General features: G+C 37.3%; 1 protein-coding gene across 1 annotated transcript in view; it reads left to right on the top strand.

The window, feature by feature from the left end:
• The window catches only part of CCDC141 (coiled-coil domain containing 141), a gene marked incomplete at its 5' end in the record, with an annotated part of 142,298 nt that extends 129,901 nt beyond the window's left edge, over positions 1–12,397 (top strand). The window contains 2 exons of the mRNA XM_039222391.1: positions 9,092–9,945; positions 12,130–12,397. Of these exons, the coding sequence (XP_039078322.1) occupies positions 9,092–9,945; positions 12,130–12,397 (1,122 nt within the window). The remainder of the gene's footprint in view (positions 1–9,091; positions 9,946–12,129) is intronic.
• Between the last annotated feature and the right edge of the window lie 2,543 nt (positions 12,398–14,940).

The following is a 14,940-nucleotide window of genomic DNA, read 5'->3' on the forward strand; positions in this document are numbered from 1 at the left end:
TAAAAAAAAAAAAAAAAAAAAAAAAAAAAAAAAAAAAAAAAAAAAAAAAATCAGTACCATTCTTAGGTCTTCTATATAGGTTGTGTTCCACAGGTTAAATCTTTGTCAACGTCTAGTGCAATTATACACCCTCCCGGCAGCAAGTATCATAGTGTGAACTGACTTTTTTGTAGGATGGCCTTGAAGAATTTAAACCCTGATTCCATTCTGAGGCAAAGGCAAACTGCCAAACCTTGATTGCTTTGCTGTACCTTAGTCTTATATCTAATGGTCTTTGGTTATTGTGATAGGTCTAAATCAGGGTTTCTCAATCAGAGCACTGTCGACATTTTGGCCAGAGAATTCTTTGCTGTGGAGGGCTGTCCTGTGCATTATAGGATATTTAGCAACATTCTTGGCCTCTATCAACTAGACACCAGTGTCATGCCTTCCCCACCCACCCAGTTGTCACAACTAAAAAATGTCCATGGACATTGCCAAATGTTCCCTGGGGAACAAAATCAGCCTCAATTGTGACTAGTAGAAATAAAAAAAGAATAACATTAAATGCATCATATTTTCCTTCTGTCTTTTTTTTAATTCTCAAGTTAGTTAACATACAGTGTAGTATTATCTTTAGGTGTAGAAGCCAGCGATTTACCACTTACATATGGCACCCAGTGCTCATTCCAACAAGTGCCCTCCCTAATGCCCCTCACCCATTTAGCCAATTTCCCCCACCCACTTCCCCTCCACCAATCCTCAGTGTGTTCTCTGTATTTATGGGGTTTTTTTTCCTTCTCTTCCCCTATGATAATCTGTTACATTTCTCGAATTCCACACATGAGTAAAATCATATGATACCTGTCTTTCTCTGACTGACTTATTCCACTTAACATAATACCTTCCAGTTCCATTCACATTGTTGCAAATAGCAAAATTTCATTCTTTTTCATTGTCAGGTAATGTTCCTGTGTATGTGTGTGTGTGTGTGTGTGTTTGCGAGTGTGCATGCGAGCACACGTGCACGCATGTGTGCACATATACCACATCTTCTTATTTCATTCATCAGTTGATAGAGATTTGGGCTCTTTCCATAATTTGACTATTGTTGATAGTGCTGCTGTATACATTGGGGTACACATGCCCCTTCAAAACAGCATTTTCGTATCTTTGTGATAAAATTCTAGTAATACAATTGCTGTATTTTTAATTTTTTGAGGAACCTCCACACTATTTTCCAGCCTGGCTGCTCCAGTTTGCATTCCCACCAACAGTGCAAAAGGATTCCCCTTTCTCCACATCCTCACCAACATCTGTTGTTTCCTGAGTTATCAATTTTAGCCCCTCTAACTGGTGTGAGGTGGCATCTCATTGTGGTTTTGATTTCTATTTCCCTGATGATGAGCAATGTTGGGCATCTTTTCATGTGTCTGTTTGCCATGTGGATGTCTTCTTTGGAAAAATGTCTATTCATGTCTTCTGCCCCTGCCCATTTTTACTGGATTATTTGTTTTTGAGTGTTTAGTTTGGTAAGTTCTTTATAGATTTTGGATAACCCGTTATGAGATTTGTCATTTGCAAATATCCCATTCCACTTGTTGCCTTTTAGTTTTGTTGATCGTTTCCTTTGCCATGCAGAAGCTTATTACCTTGATGAGGTCCCAATAGTTCATTTTTGCTTTTATTTCCCTTGCCTCCAGAGACATGTCAAGTAAGAAGCTGCTGTGGCCCAGGCCAAAGAGGTTTCTGCCTGTTTTCACCTGTAGGATTTTGATGGTTTCCTGTCTCACATTTAGGTCTTTCATCCATTTTGAATTTATTTTTGTTCATCACATCTTTTTTTTATTAAAAAATTTTAACGTGTATTTTTGAGAGAGCAAAAGAGACAGAGACAGTACAAATAGAGGAGAGGTAGAGAGAGAGGGAAACAGAATCTGAAGCAGGCTCCAGGCTCTGAGCTGTCAGCACAAAGCCTGAAGTGGAGCTCAAACTCACAGACTACAAGATCATGACCTGAGCTGAAGTCAGACATTTAACCTACTGAGTCACCCAGGCACTGCTGTGCATCACATCTTCTTAACTAAGTTTCTAAGGGATACTAAATTCAACTTATCTTTTAAATTCTGCACATTTGTCTACACTGTCAACCAACCCACATTTATTAAGATTTGAAGTGAAACTTACTGCTACCAAAGCAAGCACACCCATTTATACTTAGTAAGTATGGATTTTCTTGCTTCTTTTTATTTTTCTTAGAAGAAAAGCTAAATGAACAGATTGTTTTAAATAAAAATGTAATATTTGTTTTCATTAAGAAATTGATCTTATTTTAGTATAAATTAAGAGGTGGTAAATCATCTGTTATGTAGTATAAAAGTGAAAGAACAAACAGGGATATCCATAGTCACCACTGTTACTTAACAAGTACTGGAAGTCCTAGCCTCAGCAATGAGACAACAAAAATAAATGAAGGCATTCAAATCAGCAAGGAAGAAGTAAAACTTTTACTATTTGCAGATGACATGATACATTATACAGCAAACCCAAAAGACTCTACCAAAAAATTACTAGAACTCATAATGAATTCAGTAAAGTTGCAGGATATAAAACCAACACACAAAAATCTGTTGCATTTATATATACCAATAATGAAGCAACAGAAAGAGAAATTAAGGAATCAGTCCCATTTACATTTGCCCCAAAAACAATTTGGTTAGGAATACACCTTACCAAAGAGGTGAAAGACCTGTACTCTCAAAACTATAAAACACTGATGAAAGAAATTAAAAATGATACAAAGAAATGGAAAGACATTCCAATAGATTGGAAGAATAAATATTATTAAAATTTCTATGCTACCCAAAGCAATCTAATTTAATGCAATCCCTATCAAAATACCACCAGCATTTTTCACAGAGCTAGAACTAACAATCCTAAAATTTGTATGAAACACAAAAGACTCCAAATAGTCAAAGCAACTTTCCAAAAGAAAAGCAAAGCTGGAGGCATCACAATTCCAGAATTCAAGTTATATTACAAAGCTGTAGTGATCAAAATAGTACATTACTGGCACAAAAAATAGACACATAGATCAATAGTACAGAATAGAAAACCCAGAAATGAACCAATAACTCTATAGTCAATTAATCTTCAACGAAGCAGGAAAGAATATCCAGTGGGATGCTATGCTCAACACAGGTGTCGCTACCATCTGCCACCACACAGTGCAAGTACAACACCTTCGACCATATTCCCTATGCAATACCTTTTATCCTCATGACTTAGATGGAAATCTGTACCTCCCATTCCCCTTCACCCATTTTGTCCATCCCCCACCCTTCCCCTCTGGCAACCATTAGTTTGTTCTCAGTATTTGAGTCTGTTTCTGCTTTTAGTTTGTTTGTTTATTTATTTGTTTTGTTTTTCAGATTCCACATATAAGTAAAATCGTATGGTATTTTTCTTTCTCTGACTTATTTCACTTAGTATAATACCCTTATAAGTCCATCCAAATGTTCCAATAGCAAGATCTCATTTTTTATGGCTGAGTAATATTCCATTGTGTATATGTGTATGTGTATATCTGTATGTCTATATCTATATCATTGCATCTTCTTTATCCATTCATCTATTGACAGACACTTTCATATCCAGGCTTTTGTAAATAATGTTTTAGGAGCATCTGGGTAGCTCAGTTGGTTAAGCATCCAACTCTTGATTTTAGCTCAGGTCGTAATCTCATGGTTTGGAAGTATGAGCCCTACATCAAGCTCCACACTGACAATGCCAGCCTGCTTGGGGTGAGATATTCTCTCTCTCTCCTTCCCCCCATATCTCCCCTTCTTTTCACCCCCACATGCTCTCTCTCTCAAAATAAATAAATAAGCTTAAAAAATTAATAGTGTCTTAATAAACATAGGGATGTATAATCTTTTCAAACTAGTGTTTTTGTTTTCTTCGGGTAAATACCCAGTAGTGGAATTATTGGATCATATGATATTTCTGTTTTCAGTTTTTTTGAGGAAACTCCACAGTTTTCCATAGTAACTACCAATTTATATTCCCACCAACAGTGCATGAGGGTTTCTTTTTCTCTATATCCTCTCCCAAACCTATTATATCTTGTATTATTTTATTCAAATCATTCTGAAAGGTGTAAGGTGATATCTCATTGTTGTTTTAATTTGCTTTCAGCATGGAAGTACTTTTATACCAGTCAGTGGAGTGTTCTCATTAAACTGGGTGAGGACAGCCCCTGTGCCCTCTTCTAATGCTGATCACCAGGGAGGCGGGAAAGTCGTTCTTGAGACATTTGCTTTGGAAAAAAAAAAATGGGAAAGGGACAAAGTGTTCTTCACCATCTTTGTGTTCTCATCTCTTTTATCTTGTCTACCCTAAGTGTGTAAATGTACCAAGTCACCTCTTGACTGCCCAAAGCCCCTTCCGAAAGCCTTCCCCAGAAATGTCTTTCATAGAGAAGTCCCATGTTTAATATCTTTCTTTCTCTACTTCCTACTTACCTTCATTAAATCTTATTTATACCAGGATAAGACTATTGTGGGAATATTTAGGAAGGTAAAGCCTTCTGGTGTTCCCTTAAATTTACCATATAGATGGCTACCCACTGTGTGTACTTTTAGAATTTCTACTACACACTTAACCAAGGGATATAGAATATCATTATATTCTCTTTTCCAGACATTCACTTTGTTTTCCTACATGGCAGTGATTGTAAATCCAAGTGATTACGGCTATCAGTGAAAATGAAAGTTTAGAAATCTTGACAGATATAAGAACTGAGGCCACAGATTTAGGATTAATTAAAAGTTAATTGATCATTAGACATTAAAGTGGGTGATATCCTTGAGGGGAAAAGTATAAAGAGAAGATTAGGGAACTTAAGACAAGATCATACACGATCCATATAATTAGAAGGTGGGAGAAGAAAAAGGAATCAAGAAAAAGACAAATAGCAGCCAAGGATATAAGAGAATCAAGTTGAGAGTGAGCAGTGTTGTGGTGAATTAGATCAGCTTCCCATCCATTTTGTCAGAACTTATCAGATTGATGCAAATATGCTCTGTCTGAAATACCCCTTTCTGGAAACACACACACATACACATACACACTTTTTTCCTCTACTAATAGCAAAGATGATTTCATGGTGGGAAAATGTTAAAAAAGTACTGTATGTGAATGTTTGAAAACCATTTTCATAAAGGAAACTGGTAGACTCAGAAAACTGCAGCTCAGTGGGTTTTAAATAGGTGAAGGGGATTAACCGCACACTTAATTGTGATGAGCACTGAGTAATGTATAGAATTGTTGAATCACTTATTGTACACCTGAAACTAATAAAACACCATATGTTAATTATACTTGAATTTTAGAAACTAATTAATAAAAAAGGAAGTTTTGTAAACTTGCATAATGACTTAAAAAACGAAAAGCTATTTGCCTTTGTGAATAAAGCCAAAAGTGCTAAGAGCCCACAGGGATTGACTCAAAAAAAACTTGTATTAAATTCACTTTATTTTACTTTTGCTTTGTGATATGACTATTTATTTTTTTTAATGTTTTATTTATTTCTAGGAGAGAGACAGCGTGAGCAGGGGAGGGTCAGAGAGAGAGGGAGTCACAGACTGAAACAGGCTCCAGGCTCTGAGCCAGCAGTCAGCACAGAGCCCGACGCGGGGCTCGAACCCACGAACCGCGAGATCATGACCTAAGCGAAAGTCGGACGCTTAACCGACTAAGCCACCCAGGTGCCCCATGATATGACTATTTAAAGGATACTTCTAGATTAGTGTCTTAGGCAAAATTTATTCTGACTTCAAAAAGTCATTTGATAAACATATTTATGATCACTTTCTCGAGGTAAGTGGGAATACATGAACTGAATCAGAGTTTGGTTGTATTATAATTATTCCAAGAATGTTAGGTAGTTCAACAGTGTCAACCTGGAAGATAGTTTGCCTTGCCTTGAGAAGACATTTGACTTTGTCCTAAACTCTGCAGTGTTCAACATTTTTATAAGTGGCATTAATAGACAGAAGTAGAAAATTTTAGCTGATTAAAAATTTAGTATGAATCAATAGCCACATATGGCTCTCATAAAACACACACAAAAAAACTAATATAACCACTTTAATAAAAATATATCACATAGATCAAGGAGATGTTCATTCCGTTGATTAGTCCCCACATGGACAGTAAAAAATCCTGGAAATAAACATATTTAGGGGGAACAGTTAAGTTGAAATGTTTCTAGGAAATATTTGAGAATATTCTCTCTTATGGTCAGTAGAAATTATCTGGTAGTGTTATTTTCTGTGCAAAGTATTTTTCCACTTTAGGAATTGTAGAGAGTAAAAAAATACTATTCTTGGATTCCCTTCTGAGTTTGGCACCACCTGAAAGAGAGGCACGGGAGTCAAGAATCAGTAACTAGTAAAAGCTGGATTAGAAAACATGGCTTGGACTTTTCTGGTGGGTTTCCTAAAACTTTATCTCTGATTTAGATAGACTTACCTACCCAAACACTTGGGTGCACAGCTAGACAACCAGAGGCTTTCTCTACAGGGGTTTTTGATAGTTTCAAGCTAACATGGATACACACATTTGGTAGACGACAGATCTATAAGAGAAGCCTCAAAAAATCAGAGCTGAGCATTCTCAGTCTAAACCTGCAGTTAACTAAGTCATTTCCTCCCCAAGCATAAGGGAAGAGTGAGAAGACTAGCCTGGACTTTTATTCAAGCTTTCCTCCTAAGCCTATTGCAAATTTTCAGACCCACTCTTAAACATTACTCTTCTCTGGAGAGACACACATTGCCCAAAGAAGGCATTAAGAAGTTGCATGGCCATGGATGACCCTCAAATCAACAAATGCCCAGTAGGAGTGGAACTACCCAGAAGGTGACCTTGATGATAAAAGTTCTAGAATCAAGTCCAAAGAAGACTGGAGGTTTTAGTACAAGAAAGAGACTGAGAGACTGAGAGACCAATTCTCCAGAGTCAAAGAGCAGTTAAAAGAGGAGAGAAATTGGACATCTTCTATGTCACTCCAGTTCAGATCCATTGTTGAATACTGAGTGAAGGCATACTTTGCTAAATATAGGGAAAGATTCTTATAAAAAGTAAAGCACAAAATTCTTTTCAAAGAAAGCACCCTTTCAGGAAAAGTGTTCAAACATAGCCTAACAGAATGTCATAGCAAAGATTGCTATACCGACTATGAAGTTGAATCAAAGTCGCTATGAAAAGGTAAACAAATGTAGAGCTAAGCCAAAGTAGGAAAATCAAAAGAAGTAGGGTCATTTCCTACTGGATTGTATTTAGTATTTTTTTTTAGTGAGAAGGACTTTTAAAAATGTTTGGCTTTGAGGCACCTGGGTGGCTCAGTTGGTTAAGCATCTGACTCTTGATTTTGGCTCAGGTCATGATCTCATGGTTCTTGAGTTTGAGTCCTGCATTGCACTCTGTGCTGATGCCACAAAGTCTGGTTGGGATTCCCTCTCTCTCCCCCACTCTCTGCCCCTCCCCTGCTTGTGCTCTCTTTCTCTCTCAAAATAAATAAACTTTAAATATAATAATAAAATAAAAACTGGCTTTTAGGCCCAGAGTTTAAACTTTTACTAAATGGCTGAAGGAAACCACTTTCTCTAAATCTATGCTTATTCTTTCTCTGAGGATAAGTCATGTCTCTGGGGTAGTAGAAGAAACACTGTTTTGTTTTTACTTCTAATCTTTAACCTGAAAACACATTTACTTCTCAAAAATTATTTATAAAGTGTATGAGCTAAAATGAAGAACACAAAGTCAAGCCAAGACATAAGTTTCTTGTGTGTAAGCAGTGGCAAAGGAAAAATCTCAGTAATTTTTAAGTAAAAATGCACCCCCAAACAGGAAAAGCAATGAAAGAAGTAGATATAAAACAACAGAGATAGATGAGATCACCTTCAGCCTCAATGCTCTTTTGAGTTTGTGCCAGAAAGGATGGATATTTGAGCCTCTTTTTAAACCAGACATGGACATGGATCCGTTGGGAGAAATACTAGATCAGTGTAAGCAGGAGGTGAAGTACTGCTGTTCACAGTCTCCTAGCATGACCTGCCCTCCACATGCCATGGGAAGAGAAGTGGCAGGCATTTCTCCTTTATATCTCGTGTTCTCTTGTGAAAGCTCATACATAACCTGTGATGGCTCCATGGATATCTCCCTCCCCGACCAGGCTATTATCTCCCCGAGGGCAGAGACTGTATTTACTTTTACTCACCTCATCTCACCAATGCCTAGCATGGTACCTAGTATGAAATGGGTGCTCAATAGATACTTTTCAATGGAAGAATAAACATAAGGAGCTTAAGAAAATAAAACCAGTCATTAAAAATAGCTTTCTCTATACGAGGTACCTAGAATTGTCAGATTCATACAGACAGAAAGTAGGAGGGGTTGGGAGAAAGGAGAATGGGGAGTTTAGTGTTTAATGGGTACAGAGTTTCAGTTTGGGAAGATGAAAAATTCTGGAGTTGGATGTGAGTGTACTTAATGCCATTGAACCATACACTTAAAAGTGGTTAAAATAGTAAATTTTGTGTTATATGTATTTTACCACCACCACAATAATTAATAATAATAATAAGGAATGGCTTTCCTAAGGGAAAAAAAGAGGGGTTATTCTTAGGAAGGCCTGAAGGATCATCTAACAAGGGAGCCTCTGATGTTTAGGAACTATGTATTCACATGGAGTGTAGACAAAACAAGGCAGTATTTGCCGATGAAGGAAGTTCCTCAGATCATGTTTTGAAAGACATTGATCCAGTTCAACCTCTTCATTAGAGATGAAAACTAGGGATTTCTCTCCTCTATTTCACAAAGTCTATCACATTTCATTCAGAGACTGGAGTCAGTTTGCCCATTCCTTAGTCATGGCATGGGACTGTGCCCAGGTTAAACAGACAGACGGTTTCAAGTTCAGTAATGCTTGTGCCAGGGCCCGAGCTCTAACTCACTGTAACTTTTCTTAGGCTGTCTGTCTGAAGTTGAGTTTGAGACGTGGAAAAAAACTCAATGACTAACTCAAAGCTTTGGCTTTTCTGTGTTGAAGGAGAAGGTGCAAGTAGCGGATATTTTGACTGTCAATGGAACAGGGGAGAGTCAGCTCCCACAGCACATGACGCAGCTGCTCTCTGACAAAGAAGATGCTGTCCAAGGCCATCTCCTGCCTCCAGACAGGCTTTCAGGAGAAGAATATGAATGTGTCTCACCTGATGACATCTCCTTGCCTCCACTCCCGGGAAGCCCCAAGTCCCCCCTTGCGGCTGCTGAAATGGAAGAGGAGGAGCATTCCAGCCCTCCCCTCAGCCTTCCCATTAGCAACTACAGTATGCAGACGGGGCCCTGTGGTCAAGGAGAGGCCCAGGAATCTGGCATTCCACCACCTGCTGCTTTTGCTGATGTATACAATGATAAGAGAGAAACATTTTCAAGTCATTTTGAGAGACCCTCCCCCCAATTCAAAGCTGAGCTCCCATTAACCTCCCGAGGAATTTTGGAAAAAAGTACTGCTTTCTGCAAAATCAGTGCTAAACATCCAGAGGGCATGCTGAGTGAAGTGCATGAGAGAGCTTTCCAGCAGCACCCTCAGGCTCAGGGAAGTTTGCTAGAAACACAGGAGAAAGTGCATGTTGATAACCATGTCACTAAAACCCAAGACGGGCTGCATGCTTCCCAGGGTGCATTCTCAGGCCTTGTGTTTCGATCAGGCCCCAGCCAGGCCCATCAGAGGCAAATGGTCCCCCAAGAGGAGATTAAATGTACACCAGCAAAGAACACCATGGTCAGCCTCGCTGGCCAGGCACCTAATTTCTCCAGGCTTCAATCTAATGTAACTGTCATGGAAGGTTCTCCAGTGACTTTGGAAGTTGAAGTGACAGGATTTCCAGAGCCTACACTGACATGGTGGGTAGCTTATAATGACAAGTCATAAAGAAACACATTGAATGACTGGGCAAATCATTCTGTGTGCGCTACCTGAGAGGTTTAGGAATGGCTGATTAATATTCTGCAACACTGCAGGTCTGCATGATTCAGGCTCACACCGGCCCCCAACTCTGACTGTAGTCCCAGCATGGCTAAAGCCCCTAAAAAAGAAAAGTAACCACATAAAATAATAATTAACTAACTCCAAAAGCACTGCAACTTAGCTATGTTCTTTTTGTTTGTTCATTTTTGTTTTCTGGTATTAGTTTAACATTCCACATTTCCAAAATTTATGGGTTGAAGTTCTTTCCCCTTGTTCATTTCTACATAAGCATGACGTTTTCTTAGTTTAACATCCCATTGTCAATTCAAAAACATACGAATGGGGTTTTTTCCCTTTTCTTTCATTTACCTATTTCATCTTTGCCCTCTTCCCAACAGAGTCACACATCACCTTTGTAATATTTGTTTCACTAAGATTTCTTTCTATAAATTTCTTCAGTGTGAGAGATGGAATAAAAATATTTCTTTCAGAGTTGCTCCCAGTGACAGGTAATGAACCCATTTTTGAAAGGTGGTGTAATAACTGAGCTGTGAACAAGAAGATTTCCCTCTGGAGACATCATTATTTTTTAGTGTATTTGTTTTAATAGAAAGTAAACTGTAGAATACAGGTTTTGAATCACTGTTGTTTTAAAAGTAGTTCTCACTTTCTCAGTACGTGGGTTACTTCTAAACATTTAGGCATATTTTTGTGTTTGAAAAAAAAGAAATTTTTTGCCTTTAAGTAGATTTATCTGAGGACAAAATTATAAATAGGTGAGACTGAATTCATATTCATCAACTAAGATAAGTAAAATAGTATTTACTTATCATAATATTTCAGTAGACATTAAATTAACAGTTCCAATTATTGTGTGTGCCCATTGATGATATTTGAAGTGTGAGATTGTGATCGGAAGAATCTATGGGAAAACTTTGGTTCCTCAGATCGTGAAAAGGAATTGCACTTATGCTACAGTGCAGCTGTTTGTGCTTGTTTTATTTTGTTGTCTTGACAATTGCATGTTTTTGATAGATCAGGAATTTCCTATTTATGAATTTGAAAGACATTTAATTCATTATTAAATATCAGTTCATCCCAAAGAAAAATGTTGTCTGCAGTGTTTCTTGGTTTTTGTCCACACAACAAATACTTAGTTAGGGTTTATTGTTAAAGAACTGTTGCAATATTGTGAAAAAATATCTTGCTTTTAGATTTACAGTTGAGTTTTGCTCAATTAACAACAGGCAAAGTCTTGGTGTCCTACATCCTTAGGACACTCATAAAAATGCAAAGTTATCACTTAGGCAATGGGGAACAGAAAATGATTCAGGTTTGTCACCACTTCTTAGGTGAAGGAACATGGGTATAAATAAATCTAGACAAAAATCTAGAATATACAAAAGAAATTATTTGCCTTCTCAAAACAGGCAGCTAAGTGCTCGTGTTCATTGGAAACTTGTCGAAACATGCCATTAACAGTAATAATCCAATTATATTAATGCCTTTTATAATTAGAAATCATTTTCTTCTAATGAAATTAATTTATAGAAATTAAATGAACTCATTTCTCCATGAAATGCTGTATAAGTAGCTTCCTCTAAAACATCATATTGATACTCTCTCACATGGATCTTATGGGATCCACAAATATGATGGGATGGCTGAGTCTCGCTCCAACATAGATTCCCGGAAGTCACAGGCTGCTCTTCCATAGCAGCTGAAAGAATGACACAGACCAAATAGAGACATACCATTTCACACTCTAGGTAATTGTTGCCATAAGTGGTGGCGCTGCATGACCAGATGGTCTGGGGGGTTTTAAAGAGTAGCTGGATATCTGAATTTTTATATGCAATATTCCAATTGTTAAATGTTGTCCAAAAATTCCATTTTTTAAAAACATGGTCTGACTCAATCATGCACTTCTCTGGACACAAATCACCAACCTTTGCTTGAAGGATGAGCAACCCGTTGGAATTTGTGACAGCTGCAGAGATCCTGCTAATAGTAGAGAGCATTGCCAGTGGTAATGGGTTTGTTTTACAATGGTTTTTAGAACTTGGAAATGATGTGAATATGCGGTGATCCTAACTTTAAAAACTGACTCTCTGCTTCAGGTACAAGAAGGGCCAGAAATTGTCTGCAGATGGACACTTACAGGTTTTACACAAGGAGACAAGACATTCGGTGTTCATTCCGAAGGTATGCAAGGCAGACGCAGGCCTCTATGTGGCTCGAGCCCAAAATTCTAGTGGCATTCTCTCTTCCAGTGTCATCCTCCACGTGACAGGTAACCATAGGCCACCGATCACAAGAATAAACTGGATAACACTGTGTGTCATCTATATTAGTGTGTCCCTAATATACTGGGCACTCACACAGTAACTGTGGGGTTAGCACTCCTGGATGTCATTCTCACGAGCCTAAAGAACAATGCTATGGTTCCTTTTATTCCTGTATCTTCCACAAAGCATCCTCCATGAAGTGTACCCCCATTCTGGTCATGTTGTTTGTTCAGCTAATACCGCTGCTCAGTGAAATAATCACATTTTCTTTAGTGTCTTAGTATATTTGAGGAGCTTGGTAAATTATTAGCAGTGGATAAGCATACATTTTTGTATTCTAGAAAGAGATGTGTTCAAAATAAAAGCACAGTAAAATACATTATGTTTATTCCCTCCCAATTTAAGAGCATATGTATTAAGACTCACATCAGCAGAGAGATGTGAGTTATATTTCAAATTTGATTATTTGATAATTTTTTTAAAGAGAGAGAGTGAGAGCAGAGAAGAGCAAAGAGAGAGGTGGAGAGAGAGAGAGAATCCCAAGCAGGCTCCATACTGTAAGTGCGGAGCCGGACGCAGAACTTGAACTCATGAACCATGAGATCATGACTTGAGCCAAAATCAAGAGTCAGACACTCAAGCAACTGAGTCACCAAGACACCCCCAATAATTTGTTCCTACTTGTAGACATAAACATCTCTTTGTAGAATAACAGTAGAAATATTGAACTGAAGTTGTGGTTTTCATTAATGCATAAGCTCTCCTTTCATTTTATTTTATGTCTTAATCTCATTTATTGAAATACTTTCTATGTAGTTTCAACCTAGTCTTCCTTCCTAAGTCTGGGGAGGCCACCGTAAATAATCATTCCTCATGCTGATCTCACGGGTTTTACAATGGATAATAGATGTGCTGTCACCTTCAAATGAAGTTTCAAACTTCTGTCAGCTGTACATGACATAGAGCATAATGGAGCACAGGCTGCAGATGGACCAACATAATTCCTGTCATGCCACTGTCATGTTTTAGACAGCCATGTATATACAATTGCATCCTGTTCTTCCTGCTTTGCTGGATTCTGCAACTGACTCTTTTTGTAGCCTGTGGTATAGACATCTCAATGTCTCAGTTTCCCATTTGGAAAATGGGTTCATCATCTACCTCTTGGGTAATTGAGCATTTTCATTTCACACCTAGTAAACATTTGGAAATGCAAAGCATCTTATGAAGGCTAAAGGTAATTATATTGGTTGATGTAATTTATCATCACACTGCCCCCTGCCCACCATTCTCTTTCAGATACTATTTCTTTAGAATATCAAAGGAATAATCTAGTCTGTGATTTCCAGGCTTTCCAATGTGAAAAGGGGATGTTTTAGGAATTAGAACTCAAATTCCTTTAGGATTTTGTAAGAGTATATATTTTTCAAAGACTTGAAATTAAACATAGTAGGATGCATTTAATATGATATAAGGAAAAAAAGAGTGTAATAAGACAACATAAGGTGAATTCTATCCTTTGCTTGTTATTATCACTGTAATACTGAAGAATGTTCTATGTGTTTCTGAAATATATTATTCAGAAAAGAGGCTCTTTTCTGGTTCCTTTTAAAAATAAACATGAATGAGAGAAGCGTTTGTTTTTAAATTTTAAACATAGTCTTGTCATGGTAGGGCAAAATCATTGATTGAAAGAATAATTTATTATAGATTTTTGATGAAGAGAAGGAATTAATTATGTTGTTGCAAGACTGTCTACCATAATAATATTTAAATGTAATATATTCAAGTTAACATTAAAAAGTTACTGAATGTTATCTGAAGACATGAAATGTATGGTTGTGTAAAGTTGACATATTTTTCCTATGTAGTCAATTAAAAAATTAAATCACTTAATTTTCTTCCAGATTTTGACAGAAGCCTATTAAAAGATTACATATAGCATCCTAGGAAACTTTTTTGTCCGGTTTCACATATTTTTCATATCTTGACTAACTGCTATTCCCATGTTGAAGCTAAATAGTAAAATCTATTCATGTCCAAAGAGAGCAGTCAGGACCAGGTAATAAATTCTTCTCCCACTCTCTTTCTCTTTCCTGTTAATTCAGTAAGATCTCCCTTCCCACTTTGTCATCTTGATTAAATTTGTGGTTTGAAGTTGTTAGGGCATAGAAATTGCTGATTTACTTTACCTGTTGCATGCTACTTAAAGGCTGATCCTTTGAGGATTATATATTCATGATGTATGACTAAATAAGGCATATAAACCTCTGATACATTTGATGCGTATATATCAAATATAACATGTACTTGATATATATTTCAAATGTATGTATATATATACACATATATGTACACAAACATAGAGCTCAAATATTGGGAAAAAGATTATACTGATATTCAAGATATATAATTCAAGATATATAGTTCAGCTAGCTATCTGTATATCAGTCTATCCAACCATTCATCCATCCATTTATCCATTTATCCATTTATCCATCCATCTATCCATCCATCCATCCATCCATCCATCCATCCATCCATCCATCTGTCCATCCGTCCATCCATCCATTCATCCATCCTTGTATTTACCTACCTACCTACCCACCTACCTACCTACCTACCTGCCTACCTACCTATTCT

This window comes from Hyaena hyaena, unplaced genomic scaffold (genome assembly GCF_003009895.1).
Source record: "Hyaena hyaena isolate Hyena2069 unplaced genomic scaffold, ASM300989v1 scaffold_1123, whole genome shotgun sequence".
In the NCBI taxonomy this organism is placed as follows: Eukaryota; Metazoa; Chordata; class Mammalia; order Carnivora; family Hyaenidae; genus Hyaena; species Hyaena hyaena.